At 38.8% G+C, this 13,588-nt stretch overlaps 1 protein-coding gene across 4 annotated transcripts in view; it reads right to left on the minus strand.

The window, feature by feature from the left end:
- Nucleotides 1-13,588, minus strand: part of ZFYVE9 (zinc finger FYVE-type containing 9) — a 132,373-nt gene that overhangs the window by 33,860 nt on the left and 84,925 nt on the right. For all 4 annotated transcript variants that reach the window (XM_080921430.1, XM_080921428.1, XM_080921429.1 and 1 more), the window contains 5 exons: nt 10,081-10,203; nt 7,592-7,747; nt 6,371-6,595; nt 3,372-3,454; nt 633-737 (listed from right to left, as the gene is read on the minus strand). In XM_080921430.1, coding sequence (XP_080777556.1) covers nt 633-737; nt 3,372-3,454; nt 6,371-6,595; nt 7,592-7,747; nt 10,081-10,203 — 692 coding nt within the window. The remainder of the gene's footprint in view (nt 1-632; nt 738-3,371; nt 3,455-6,370; nt 6,596-7,591; nt 7,748-10,080; nt 10,204-13,588) is intronic.

The following is a 13,588-nucleotide window of genomic DNA, read 5'->3' on the forward strand; positions in this document are numbered from 1 at the left end:
TGAGTGAGGCATAAGGACGAATACCACATGTTCGCTTACTGAGCTAGCTCTGTCTTTAGATGTTAAGTATAGAACCTAGAGTAACCATGGTTTGTTTTATTTTTGTCTTATGTTACTTTACATTACTTTATCATTTTTTAGATTCCTGCTTGCATTCTAATGAGAGAAAGGGAGAAAAGGTGTGGATTTGAGTGAGTGGGGAGTCAAAGAAGATCTGGAAGGAATTGGGGGAGTGGAACCCTAATCAGAAAATATTTAGGAAAAAAAGTCTATTTTCAATTAAAAAAGCAAAACAAATGAGCAACAAAGCATTGTTATACTAGATAAAGAAGAAATGGATTTCGTTAGAAACTGTATAGCTGTGTTATGGCTCACCTTATACTTTTTAATAAAAATGCAACACTGTCACAACACTGAAAGATCAAATGATATAACCAATTACCATAAAAGTCTGGAGTTTATCATTCTACTTTTCTACAAGGAAATTTTACATAAATGAACTAAGTCAAATATGAATATGAAAAATTAGTTTACTACAACTGAAGATGAAACTTACATTCAATTATGCACTTTTAAACTTTTATTCAGATTTTCAACTATGAAAAATATGCCCTTCGTTGTAAAACTCTTACCTCATTGTATCTGTTGCTGGGAATTTTGATGCTTGTTTTCCGAACTTCCATATCAACCACTAAACCTTGAACAACTGGCAAAGTATACTGGTAATTTCGGAAGTCCTGAGCAAAGCAGAATAAAGTAGAACAGAACATGACAAAATGGTAGGATCTGATTTACAGTAACAGAAGTAGCACAAACAGAAATAATGCACTATTGGATGAACTTGCTCATTTCCATGAGAGGACGTGTAATGGAAGCCCTCACTGTCTGCAGTCTCGTTCCAACTGTAAGCCCACGATGCGATGCATCAGACGCCTTCCTTCTTTCTTTACATGTAACGTTAAATAAATGATCAGTCTGTTTTATTGCCACTTAACAGTTTTATATGCATTTTTTGTTGTCTGTCTTCTTTTAATTTGTATGTAGGTATGGACTGTAACTTGTTAGGTATTTAGTGAGTATTTGCAGGCATACACGCAGTGTGTGTGTGCGGCTGTGCAGGATGGCTGAAGCAACATAAGCAGACAGTATATACTGTCTACGATGACAGTATATACAGCTGGATGCCATTGCTTCTCATGTGTCACCACTAAAGGGTTTGAGATTCTTTTTCTTTTGACACGGTTTTGTTAAGTAGCCCAGGTTGACTTGGAACTTACTATGTAGTAAGTTTGCAGGCTAGCCTTGATTTCATAGTTCTTTGGCCCCAGCCTTTTCAGTGCTGAGATAACAGCTACCACAAAATGTTTGACTTTTATTCTGAGGAAGTTTCTGGCCTGTTTTTATTTCTCTATGAAGACTAGGGGGTGAGAAAGGACAAGTGAGAGGAGATGAGATACCCATAATAAAAATAATCCAGGGAAAAAGACAGTGATTACTGTTAACAGTTCAAAAGAGCCAAAATCTGTCATATTAAGAAAAAACTGACAATATTTGTGACAGATTGGATATGGAATATGATCAAAGAAGAATTTTTAAGTGACTGAATTTTATTAGTAGCTGGACTAATAAGCTGAAACTTGAATTGCAGAGATATAGCCTAGGATGGGAAGAGGAGGATATTTCAAGACTACTGATAGGAAAACAACAATATCCAGCTCTCCACACACTGAAATCACAGTGCCTAATCTCAAGCTTTTGATGATCCTTCTGCCTCAGCATTGTTACTGGTGAGGATCACAGGCTGAAGTCACAAAATGTTGGCTTTCAGATGTTTTAAAAAGACAGCTGGATTTAAAGCAATTCAGTGTGATGGCTAATACTGTCAACTTGACCAGATTCAGCATCACACTGAAGACAAACTTCTAGGAACACCTGAAAGAAGTTATTTATAACACGTCAGCCTCTGGGAGAGTTTATCTAGATTGAGTCAATGAGGGTGGAGAGGCCTCATTCAGTGAGGTCCCTAAAAATGGAGAAAGCAAGCAAAGCACCAGCGTTGGTTATGGTCTGCTTCTCTAGATGCAGTGTGACCAGCTGCCCCTCATTCCTGCTGCTGTGACCTCCCCTCTGAGATGAACACAAGCCCTTTCTCCTTAAAAAAGAGCTTTCAGCACACACTCACCTCTCACCCCTCCCTCACAGTCAAAAAAACCAAACAGTGGCTCATGCCCATAATCCCAGCAACTCTAGAGGCTAAGGCTGGAGGATCACAAGTGTAAGGTCAGCATGAACAATTAAATGAGAACGCCTGAAACTAAACATTTAGTGGGGCTGAGGACAATAGGGCAACAACAACAACAACAACAATAACAATTATCTTACTGGCTAATAAAGAGGGATGATAGGGCTGGGCGAATGACTCAGTGAGTAAAAGTGCTTCTTGTGAAAGCATGAAGTCTTGAGTTTGAATTACAAGAAAGTTTGACTCATGGTGTATGCATTTGTAATCCCAATACCTGTACATTGAGATAGGAGGCAAAAGCAGGAGAAACCCTGGAAACTCAAGGGCCAGCAAGTCTGTATGCAATGGTGAATACCAAGAAAACCTGCCCCAAGAAAGATTAAAGGCAAAGACGCCTGTGGGTGTCTTCTGACACACACTGTTGCATGTGAATATTTACATTCATTCTCTCTGTCTCTCTCTGCCTCTCTTTCTGCCTCTCTTTCTGTCTCTCTCTGTATCGATGTTAGCCTCAGGTTGCCAACTTGTGTGGAACTCATGCAGACTAGTCAGAGTTTAACAAGCAGTTCTGGGAGGGGGTACGGGAAGGTTCATGAACACTCTAAATATCTAAGACTCATCTTAGTGAAATATGTAGCAAAAACTTTAATTGACCAAAAATATGTCCAAAAAATTCAGCCTGCACACATGCAGCAAAGACATGAGAGAGATCAAAAACAACTCCTAGTCAGTACACAGATCCATGAGCAGAAGAAGCCTTATTGGCATTTATTTGAGCATAACCTTAGATCAATTTTTCACTCAGTAGTGAACTATATAGAGATGGGAAATGTCGTTCTTACAAAGAAAACAAGACAAAATGCTAGGTCTTTATTTATACAGTGTTCCAGTCATTTTAAGAATCCTCCAAGGTCACTGCTGAGAAAGTATGATCAGGGCTAGATTCTTGTACTTTCCCATCCAAGAGCTCCATCTGTTTTTTAAAGCAGACACGTGTTCTGTTCTCCCAGCATAAACCTTCACCTGCCTGAAGCAGCTGGGGCACAGCTGTCAACAAAATAATAAAATCTTTCTCTCGCCTTTCTCCTTTACAAGCACAAGAAAGACAAAAGGAAAACTCCCAACTTACCGCTAGAAGATTCATGATGGTATGCCCAGTCTCTCCAAACAATGGCTTCCGAAATCTGACACTGAACAGTGGACAGGGGTAAACTATAGAAATGAAAAATTATCAGATTAAACATGGCAGCTTAAATTTCTAGGAAAAGAGACAACATTGTTACAAAAACTTTAAATATAATTGCAATGGCTTATTATGACATTTCAAATGTTGGGCTCAATAAGTATTCAATATGGCAACAGACAGCTCCTAAGCCAGTTAGTCTCCAGTTAACCAGAAAAGTCTTCTGATGCAATTTCAAGGTGACTTACCAGGTCATATGAAGCAGCCTAATCCAGAAAAACAAATGACTCCCAAATTCCCTTGTACTCAGAAAGTCAATACCCTCCTTAGAGAGGCCAGACAGCTGGTGACACTCCTAGCTGGCTCACTGACCAAGTTTTCATGTTTGAAATGACAGAACAAGACAAAGAAACGTATTGCTTTCTCTGTAGACAATTCTGTTTCTTTCTGCTGATCATTTGACTGTAGAGTTCCATCTACACCTAAGAAGTGTTTTTAACCAACTCCTTCATCCTTGATCAAGATCAGGATCACCAGGGCTGGAGAGATGGCTCAAAGGCTAACTGACTGCTCCTCTGGAAGGCTAGGGCTCAATTCCTATCACACACTCACATGACAGTTCACAACTGTTTGTAACTCCAAGATCAGACACCCTCACTCTGACACCACCAATGAAGATATAAACAAGCACAAACAAAACATTTTTAAAAATAATCAAAAATCAAATTGGAGCTCCCAAAGAATTTAAAGATAAGTATGGGTTTGTAATACAATATGCCACTTTAATCCTAAATTTTTTCCTCAAATAGATTCCTAAGATTCTATAATCATATCTTAGCCATTTCTGAATTTCTAGGACTCAAAACACCTCATAGGCTTTGATTAAATGGGTTTGTTTGTTTGTTTTCATTTTGAAGACAGGTTTCTCTGGTTGGCTGTCCTGGCACTCACTCTGTAGACTAAGCTGGCCTTCAACTTACAAAGACCTACCTGCCTATACTTCCTGAGTGCTGGGGTTAAAAGCCAGTGACATTTTCCCCCAGCTTGTTTTTGCTTTTTTGAGTTTCACTATGGGTGAAACACTGGGTGGCTTAGAATGAGCTATACTGATCAGGCCTGGCCTTGAACTCAGAGACTCCTGCCTCTGTCATCTCTATACTGGAATTAAAGGTGTAAATTACCATGTCCAGCCCTGGATTAAATTACTTTTTTCTTTTTAATTTGTTTAGATGTATTTTTTTATGTGCATGAGTGCTTTACCTGCATGTATGTCAGTGTGGCCTGATAGCCCCAGAGATCAGATGAAGGTATTGATTGAATCCCATGGAACTGGAGTTGTGGGTGGTTGTAAGCCATCGTGTGGGTGCTAGCAACTGAACCCAGTCTTCTATAAGACAAGAAGTGCTCTTAATTGGTGAGCCATCTCTCCAGGGCCCCTTGATTAATTAAATTCTTAATCAATGAATAGCACATAAATTTAAAAAGTGGTGTGATGGCTATTTTTTTTTAATTTACCTATTTGTTTTTACGTGTGAGAACACTGTAACTGTCTTCAGACACATCTGAAGAGGGCATCAGATCCCATTACAGATGGTTGTGAGCCACCATGTGGTTGCTGGGAATTGAACTCAGGGCCTCTGAAAGAGCAGTCAGTGCTTCTAACCGCTGAGCCATCTCTCCAGCCCCATGATAGCTAATCTTAGTTGTTAACTTTACACACTTGGGAAGAGGGAACCTCAACTGAAGAACTGTCTCCATGAGATTAGTCTGTGGACATATTATTGTGGCATTTTCTTGACTGCAAATTGATATAGGAGGGCCCAGGCCACAGAGGGCAATACCCTTCCTAGGCAGGTGAGCCTGGGAACAAGCTATTGAGTAGCATTCTCACTCCTGTGGTCTCTGATTCAGCTCCTATCTCCAGGTTCTTGCCTTGAGCTCCTGTCTGGATTCCTTCATGATGGACTGTAACCTACAGGTTGAAATACTCTCTACAAGTTGCTTTTGGTTGTGGTATTTATTACAGTAACAAAAAGTAAACTAGTACGAAGGGAGACTTGTTGAGAACATGTTATTTTCTGGTTTATATATTAATGTTTCATTTATTGTTTTACTTTATTCCTTTAACAATATAGTGTAACACGAGGCAAGAATTGACATCACCAATTTATAAAACAAAACAAAACCCTGACAATTTGAGAAACTAATGATCAAAAAACTTAAATTCCTTTCTTGAACGTATAGAACTAGTAAATGGTAGAGCTTCAAGGGTTCTTATTCTTAGACACAGCAATTTAAGAAAGTGCAGATAAAAACTCAAAGTAAAGCTTACATTTATCTTTAATGTCTTAAAAGAGCACACACATAGACACACACAGAGACACATACACACAGACAAGCAGGCAGGCAGTTAGGCATGGACTTGCTCGTGCACACACACATGTGCACACACACATACGTGCATACACACACATACGTGCATACACACACTTGTACTGCTACAATTACAACCATGAGCAGAACAGACCCACCAGACAGCTTACCAAATTGAGAGTCATTGCACTATCACTAGTCTCCATTATCAGACAAACAAATTTTTATAAATGTTTCTAACCAAGTACTAACAAATATGTGCACAGATATACTATAAAATGATAGCTTTTCAAATTAATGGTTTTAAGTATGATGTTTTATCAGTAAACCATAAAAGAATAAATTTGCAAGGAAAGAAAATACAATGAATGTTCTATTTGGTATTCTCACTCTTTTCATGACAGCCAAGCACATTCAGACATTGGTCACACTTAGTATACTTATTAGTATACTAAACAGTATTTCAAAAGGTTATTTCTTATCAAATTGTATCACCAGAAGGGAATCAAAATATTCCATGTTTTGTTTAATTACATGTCCTGGCTGTATGTCTTAAAGACATCTGTACTTACGTCGATATTCAGCTCCAAGTCTTAACATGAGTCGAATGGGAAATACTTTGGCCCAAGGAGTCTCCCATTTCTGGATGAGAATCCCAAACAGGTAAGGAGGGGTTGGAAGCACCAGGTCTTGCAGTGACTGGTAGGTAGCTGTCACATACAAGAACCCACCATGTTCTTTACTGCCCAGGAAACTTTGACTGAAGAAAGAATGTCCCAAGCTTCCCACAACATTCCCTAAAACAAAAAGTTCATTATTTTCTACCAAGAAAACAATCATATTTTAAATAATTATTGTTATCCAAAACTGAGCATGATACAACAAAATACAAATTTCCAATCTTTCCCTGTGAAAAACCCATATTTGCAAAAGTTTCATTTTATTTATGTGTGTATTTTCACATGTGTGCACACAGGTGTGTAGGCCAGAAGCCAACCTTGGATGTTATTCCTCAAAAGCCATCTTCCTTGTGTTTTTGAGACAAGCCTTTTCACTGTGGCTAATTGTCTGAGGTAGTCAGAAATCCACTTCTCTCTGCCCCAACATCTTACATGAAAGCTCAGTATATTCTTTTGCCCAAACAGCTTTACTTTCAGTGAGTCACTGATCTGGTTGAAGGCCTCTAGCTTCTGCTGCACCATCAATACTGGATCTTCACCCAGACTCCTTTCAGATATCCTGTTGTTTGGAGATTCTGTAGCTTGTGTGGTTCTGCAGGATAGGCCCTTTCATACACTCCATAAGTTCATCGATGGCATAGAGGTTGGGGTGGGCTAGTTCTCCCCACTTTGCCCACACCAGGGCCAGTTCTCCTGACTGCAGCAGCAGCAAGAGAAGTGGGATGATTGACTTATGTTTCCCTTTACTAGATTCCAATATAATGACCCTTAGTAACTCCAAAGAACACTCTGACCCCAAGGTCAATGGATTCTCTTAGAAGTTTGAGTCTGTCTTTTGTAAAATAAAGAGAATCACAGAGAGTAATAGAATATGTAATTTTCCCAACTATGGAAAGTTCTACCTTGCCTCTACTACAAAGTCCAAGGGCTGGGGATCTAGTTCAGTGGCAGAGTGTTTGCCTAGCACAAATAAGAGCTGTGCTCAATTCCCAGCACTGTAAGAAAATACAGAAGTTCAATGTTGTGTTTCCAAATCTAATGGGACTGTTTTATATCTGAGTTCAAATTTTTATCATCTACAATGGTGCAAAGTTGTAAGGCGCTTGTTCCTACCTGCCAGTGCATCTCTGTAAAGTTGTACAAAGTGATTAAAGATGTCCTTGGGCAAACATTTCTCATCTGGTAGACACTGTAGCAAAATTACTATCTCAGACTGACCCACAGCATGCATTCCTTTGGTTGTAAAACACCAGCACTTCCTGTTCACATCTAAAGGGGAAATAAAGATACACTCTTCTTAATAATTGATCACAAAAGAATGCAAAGAAATCTGCTACAACACAGCAAAAAGAAAAAAAAAAGAAAAAGAAATAAAGAAAGATCATGTAAGCCCATATAATTCAACTTTAAATTTTAAATGGTCACTAACTGAGCAAAGAATCATTGTAGAAAATAAAACATGGCAAAGCCTTTGTTTGGTTGGTTTTTTTCCCTTAATACTTAGGAAAATAATTGAAAGAAAGTTAAAAGTAACAAAAAATGAATATGTATCTAAGAATTAAATAGAGAACAAAGATAGAACCCTGCATGTTACTATTAAAACAACTGTTTCTGAGAAGACGGCTCAGTGAGTACAGTACGTGCTGTACAAGCATGAGGAGCTGAGTTCAGGTCCTAGCACTGACATTAAGAGCTGGCCATAGTATGATCTGCCTGTACCTTAGCACAGTGGACCTCGGCCTTCCATAGCACATGTATGGGTATGTTCACCTACATGCACATCACACCCACATACAACTCAGTTTACCATTATTTATGTAAGACTAGGAATAAAAACCCAGTATTTTAGCTTTGAGTTCAGGTTGTGGCCAAAAGAAAATACATTTTTATGTACTAGTTAGCTTAATTACAATTCTTTCTGAGAGAAAATACTAGATAATCAGAAAACTTTACTTGGTTATACACTATACAAAGTTTCACTTTTTTCCCTTTAAGTTTGTCATTTGCATCCTAACAACAGCCTTTCTAAAGAAATTCAAATAAAATAATGAATACTGCCACTATGTGTATCAAACTAACAAAAGTTTCTGTTTTTTGAATGAAAATTACCACTTTGGGTACCTAGTTAGAAAGTACCTAGTTCTATTCGTGTGTGTGTGTGTGTGTGCACACGCCCATGTGCCACAGAGATGCTGGGTGTCTTCAGTTGCTCTCCACCTTATTTTCTGACACAGGTTCTCTCAGTGAACATAAAGCTTGACAATTTGGGTGGAGTGGATGGTCAAAAATCCCCAGAAATTCCCATATCTGTTTCTTCAAAGTTGGGTTTGCAGACTCATGCTGGTTCACCCCGTCTCTTCTTCCTTTCTCTTTATTTCTTTAATGTAGATGCTCAGATTAAAATCAAGTTTTCATGCTTGCATGGCAAACACTTTGCCAACTAAGATATTTCCCTTCAATTAACCATCTATTTTAAGGTGCTTCAGGAACTGTAGGCTAGCTAATTTCTCTCTCTGTTCCATAATCATTTAATGGGTAACTTTTTTTTAAAGATTTATTTATTATATATAAGTACACTGTAGCTGTCTTCAGACACACCAAAGAGGGCATCAGATCTCATTACAGATGGTTGTGAGCCACTATGTAGTTGCTGGGATTTGAACTCAGGACCTCTGGAAGAACAGCCAGTGCTCTTAACCACTGAGCCATCTCTCCAGCCCTAATGGGTATCTTCTGTGGGCAAAATACTGTACTAAGTAAAAGCATTGGATAGCTTTTGTCCTCAAATGGAGAGGTTAGCTAATTTCTAATTGTAACTTATAAACTGGACATGGTAAACTGAAATTTCAAGCAAAACAATACTTAATATGATTTGGAATGAAAAGTGGATATTATTAACAATAGGTCAAATATATAAAGGTATAATTATTGACTGACTGAGGCAGAAACTCCCATTTCATAAAGGGGGGATGTCTAAGGAAGCAGTGCAGAGGTGTTAGTTTCTAAGGTCAACTTAAAACAAGTACCCAGTAGAGACTGGAGGACATTCCCTGCAAGCTGCCTCTTTCAGGACAAATGTAGTCTTTACTTTCTAGTAGACACCTGAAAGAATCAAGATGTAAGTTATTGTCTTCTTTCTTACACTGATGCCCATACTTCCAGCACCAAGAATTTAAGTTTCTTTGCTAAGCTGGTAAGTATCACAGTCTGAGTATATATTATGTAGTTAACATTTCTTTCTCAATAAGATGATAAAGCCTCTGGATCTTAAGATCTACTATGAACTGTTTGCTCCTCTGGGTAACTTACTCACAACTATTCTAGGCATTAGTTGTGACCTAACATACCCATTTCAAGAAGAATTTAACCCACATCGCTGCAAGACTTATTTGACTTTCCTTCATGGAGAATTCACCTGTCTCATCTCTGAGTAAGGTAAGAGGTTCAGTTAGCCTCACAGCTGTCTATTTTATATGAACCAACTTTTTCAAGAACTCTTTCCAGTAGGATGCCATTATATATTAAAATATTTTGTGTGAAGGTTATAAAAGCTCTAAAAAGTATGTATTGAAATTAGTTTTAATTTAAAAATTCTAACTTACAATTTACAATTTTAACCATTGACAATAAATTTGCATTTAAAACAAAGACAAGAGGGTCAGGGCCACCGTCCTCCAGTTGCTGCATGACTGAAATCTGTGATGGTTTCTCTTCCACAGCATAATCTGTAAAAGAAAAACATAGTGGTTGGTTAAAGGGACAACCTGAGAAAGAAATCTTGTGGGGAATGGGACAATTAGTCAAAGAAAAGCAACAAGCATTTGATTTATAGAGAGACACAGGTCGTGGTTCACACCCCGTCTCCCTGCATGTTAAGAGTGCTTCTTTGACCCTGGTCTGAATGAAAATAAGGTGCCCTATAGATACACCTTCCTTACAAAATGGGCTGTTTCACATCTGTTCTACCTCCTTAAGAAAAATGTTCAACTATTTTAACAAAAAATGTCACAAAACAAATGTTTTAAGACCAACATTTAGGGGGCTGGAGAGATGGCTCAGTGGTTAAGAGCACTGACTGCTCTTCCAGAGGTCCTGAGTTCAAATCCCAGCAACCACATGGTGGCTCATAACCATCTGTAATGGGATCAGATGCCCTCTTCTGGTGTGTCTGAGACAGCTACAGTGTACTTATATATAACAAATAAATAAATCTTAAAAAAAGTAAGACCAGCATTTAAAATAATCAAAATTACATTAAAAGGTGATTATATACTAGGAATTCCTATAAAAAGGATATACAGAGGGAGCCTGATATTTTTTTAAGATTTATTTTATTGCTTATTTTATGCATGTGAGTTCACTGTCACTCTCTTCAGACACACCAGAAGAGGGCATCAGATCTCATTACAGATGGTTGTGAGCCACCATGTGGTTGCTGGGACTTGAACTCAGGACCTCTGGAAGAGCAGTCAGTGCTCTTAACCACTGAGCCATCTCTCCAGCAGAGCCTGATTTTTTTTTATTCTATACTTTTATACTATTTAATATTTTGACCCTTATGAAAGATCAGACTTTTTTAATGCACTAAAAAAATAAGTAACTGTTTTCTTGAAATAATTTCGCTAAATCTGGGAACTTAGCACACAGACCACTGGAATCATTAGTCAGCCACACTTGAGACTGTGAGCACAGAGAAGTTAAGACCCAGAGATCCAGTGCACTCCTTCCCAGTTCTGCAAGCAGACACTGTACTACCTGACCACTTTACTATTCTTAATGGCATTCATTTCAGTATGAAATCAAAATCAATAATCAGAGACTCTAACTTAAAAATAAGGAAAAGGAATTAAAATTTGAAATTTCAGTGCTGTTCTCATAAAGTATATCATAAATGAATAGCCAGGATGAAAAAGAATGATACAATTTTGATTGATCAAAAAAAATAAAAACTGATGTTTTGCCCTTCCTATCAATGAAAATATATTTGAAAGAAAAATAAGTGACTTAATTTTAAAAAATAAGTTATCCTAGTAAAATAAAATAAAAAAACTGCAAAATTCTAGTGAAGAGATTGTAACATCAAAACAGAGCCAAGCAATATGACTTTCTTTTAATAATAAACTGTTAACACTTCTTTATGAATCTATGACTTATTAAAATAGCTGGGTGTGGTGGCACACATCTGTGGGAGGTAAAACCATGCCAGGAAGCTTGCTAAGGTAGAGTGGGTTTGAGATCCGGAAACTTGATGGGTGCACAGCTGAGATAGTAGGTGCCTTCCTGCTCCCTAACAAATTCCTGGCCTGGAACACATGCCACACTCCTCACATAAGGAAACATGCATGATCTGTGGTCATGTAGCCCAGAACAGTTTTCTATCTAATTAGGCACGTAGAGGCTCTGAGGGTTTAGCCAATAAGCTTCCTTTTTCAGACATTCCTCCCTGCAAACAGTATTTAATCTCAGACCTGTCTTAAGAAGTTGGTATGATAAAGTATGCATCCATTTTCCAGTTAACAAACAGTTTAGAGTCATGGACTGTCTCATCAAGAATTGCTGGGGGTGGGCATGGGGGCGGGTGTGTGTCTGAAGAGATGGCTCGGCAGTTAAGAGCACTGACTGCTCTTCTAAGGGTCCTGAGTTCAATTCCCAGCAACCACATGGTGGCCCATAGCCATTTATAATGGGATCCAATGCCCTCTTCTGGAGTGTATGAAGAGAGCACCAATGTGCTCACATAAAATAAATAAGTAAATCTTAAAAGAATTGCTGTGGGGAGCATGGAGGAGCCACAGCCTAAGCCTCCTAGGGCCTCTTTGTCCTTTCCACCACAACTGCAGCCAAGCTGATAATCACTGCTGAGCTAAGCCAAAACTCCACTTTCCCCCAGCCCTGGGCTGGATGCTGTCCCCAGCCAGCAGGGCCCCCAACTCCAACTCCTCCCTTCCTCAAGACTCAGGGATACCTAGATATCCTAGAGTTTGAGAGCCCCCATCCTAGCTCCTTCACAGGCCTGTGAACCCCCAACACTTCAATCCTGACTTTTCTGAGTTCTCCAGTGGCAACTAGAGGCTCAGGAGCCAGGGAATGAATACCAGCTCCAAGTTTCTCATATCTAAGACTGCTTTCCCACCCCTTCCCACCCAGAGGTGTGTCTTGTGCTTTCCTGAAACAGAGCACCCACCAGTTGCACGGAATAGGCAAAGTTAAACTCCTACTTTCACCTTCAATCCGAGCAGATCAGGGGACAAAGGCTGGTGGATCTCTATGAGTTCAAGGTCAGCTTGCTCTACATACTGAGTTTCAGAACAGCCAAGGCTACAGAGTGAGACCTTGTCTCCTAAATAAACAAATGAAATAAAATAACCCAAATATTTTCACTTACACGGCAACTTTCTTAACAAGAATGTGTTGTAGGGACAGAACCAGAGAGTGCTGAGCTAGTGGGGTAGCAGCCTCTGATGGTATAGCACACACACTTTCATGGGATGAGCCCCATGGAAGAAGCCACATTTAGAGACATGAATCAAGACCCAATGACTTCATGGTCTAAGTGAAACCATCAGACTTATATAGTTTATCTACAACCAATGAGAGAAGTGTTTATACAAACACAAAGAACAACAGAGAAAAAAAAGCAAAGTGTTACTTTTCAGGCATTCTAGGAAAAGACTGAGAGACAACTGAACAGCTAAAAAGCTTCAAAAAGTCTGGCATACATGAATCTTTCAAACAGAGAAAAGAGAAAGTAATAATTAATGCCAACCCAACTGTTGCCAATTTCTTGCCATAGACATAAGGGTAAGTAATCTGATTTAATGCCCACAATGATATTTAAATAGGTGTAGGTACCTTGTTTTTAAAAATAGACCAGAGTTTATTTAGAAATATCAAAAAGGGATAAGTGTTTTGCCATCCATAAAGTTCATTACTCCCAGCAAAGGAAAAACATACAAGTATAGAAGATGATCTGTAAATGATCAGTAAGTGTAACAAGTGAGGTGACAAAGGACCTGAAAGAGGGCTGTGAGGAACTGTGCATGTTCAGACAGATTATCCTGGACAGATGGCCCAGAGTTCGGATGCACTTGCTGCTTTTGCAGAAGACCT

The sequence above is a fragment of the Micromys minutus genome (assembly GCF_963924665.1).
Source record: "Micromys minutus genome assembly, chromosome: 9".
Lineage (NCBI taxonomy): Eukaryota > Metazoa > Chordata > Mammalia > Rodentia > Muridae > Micromys > Micromys minutus.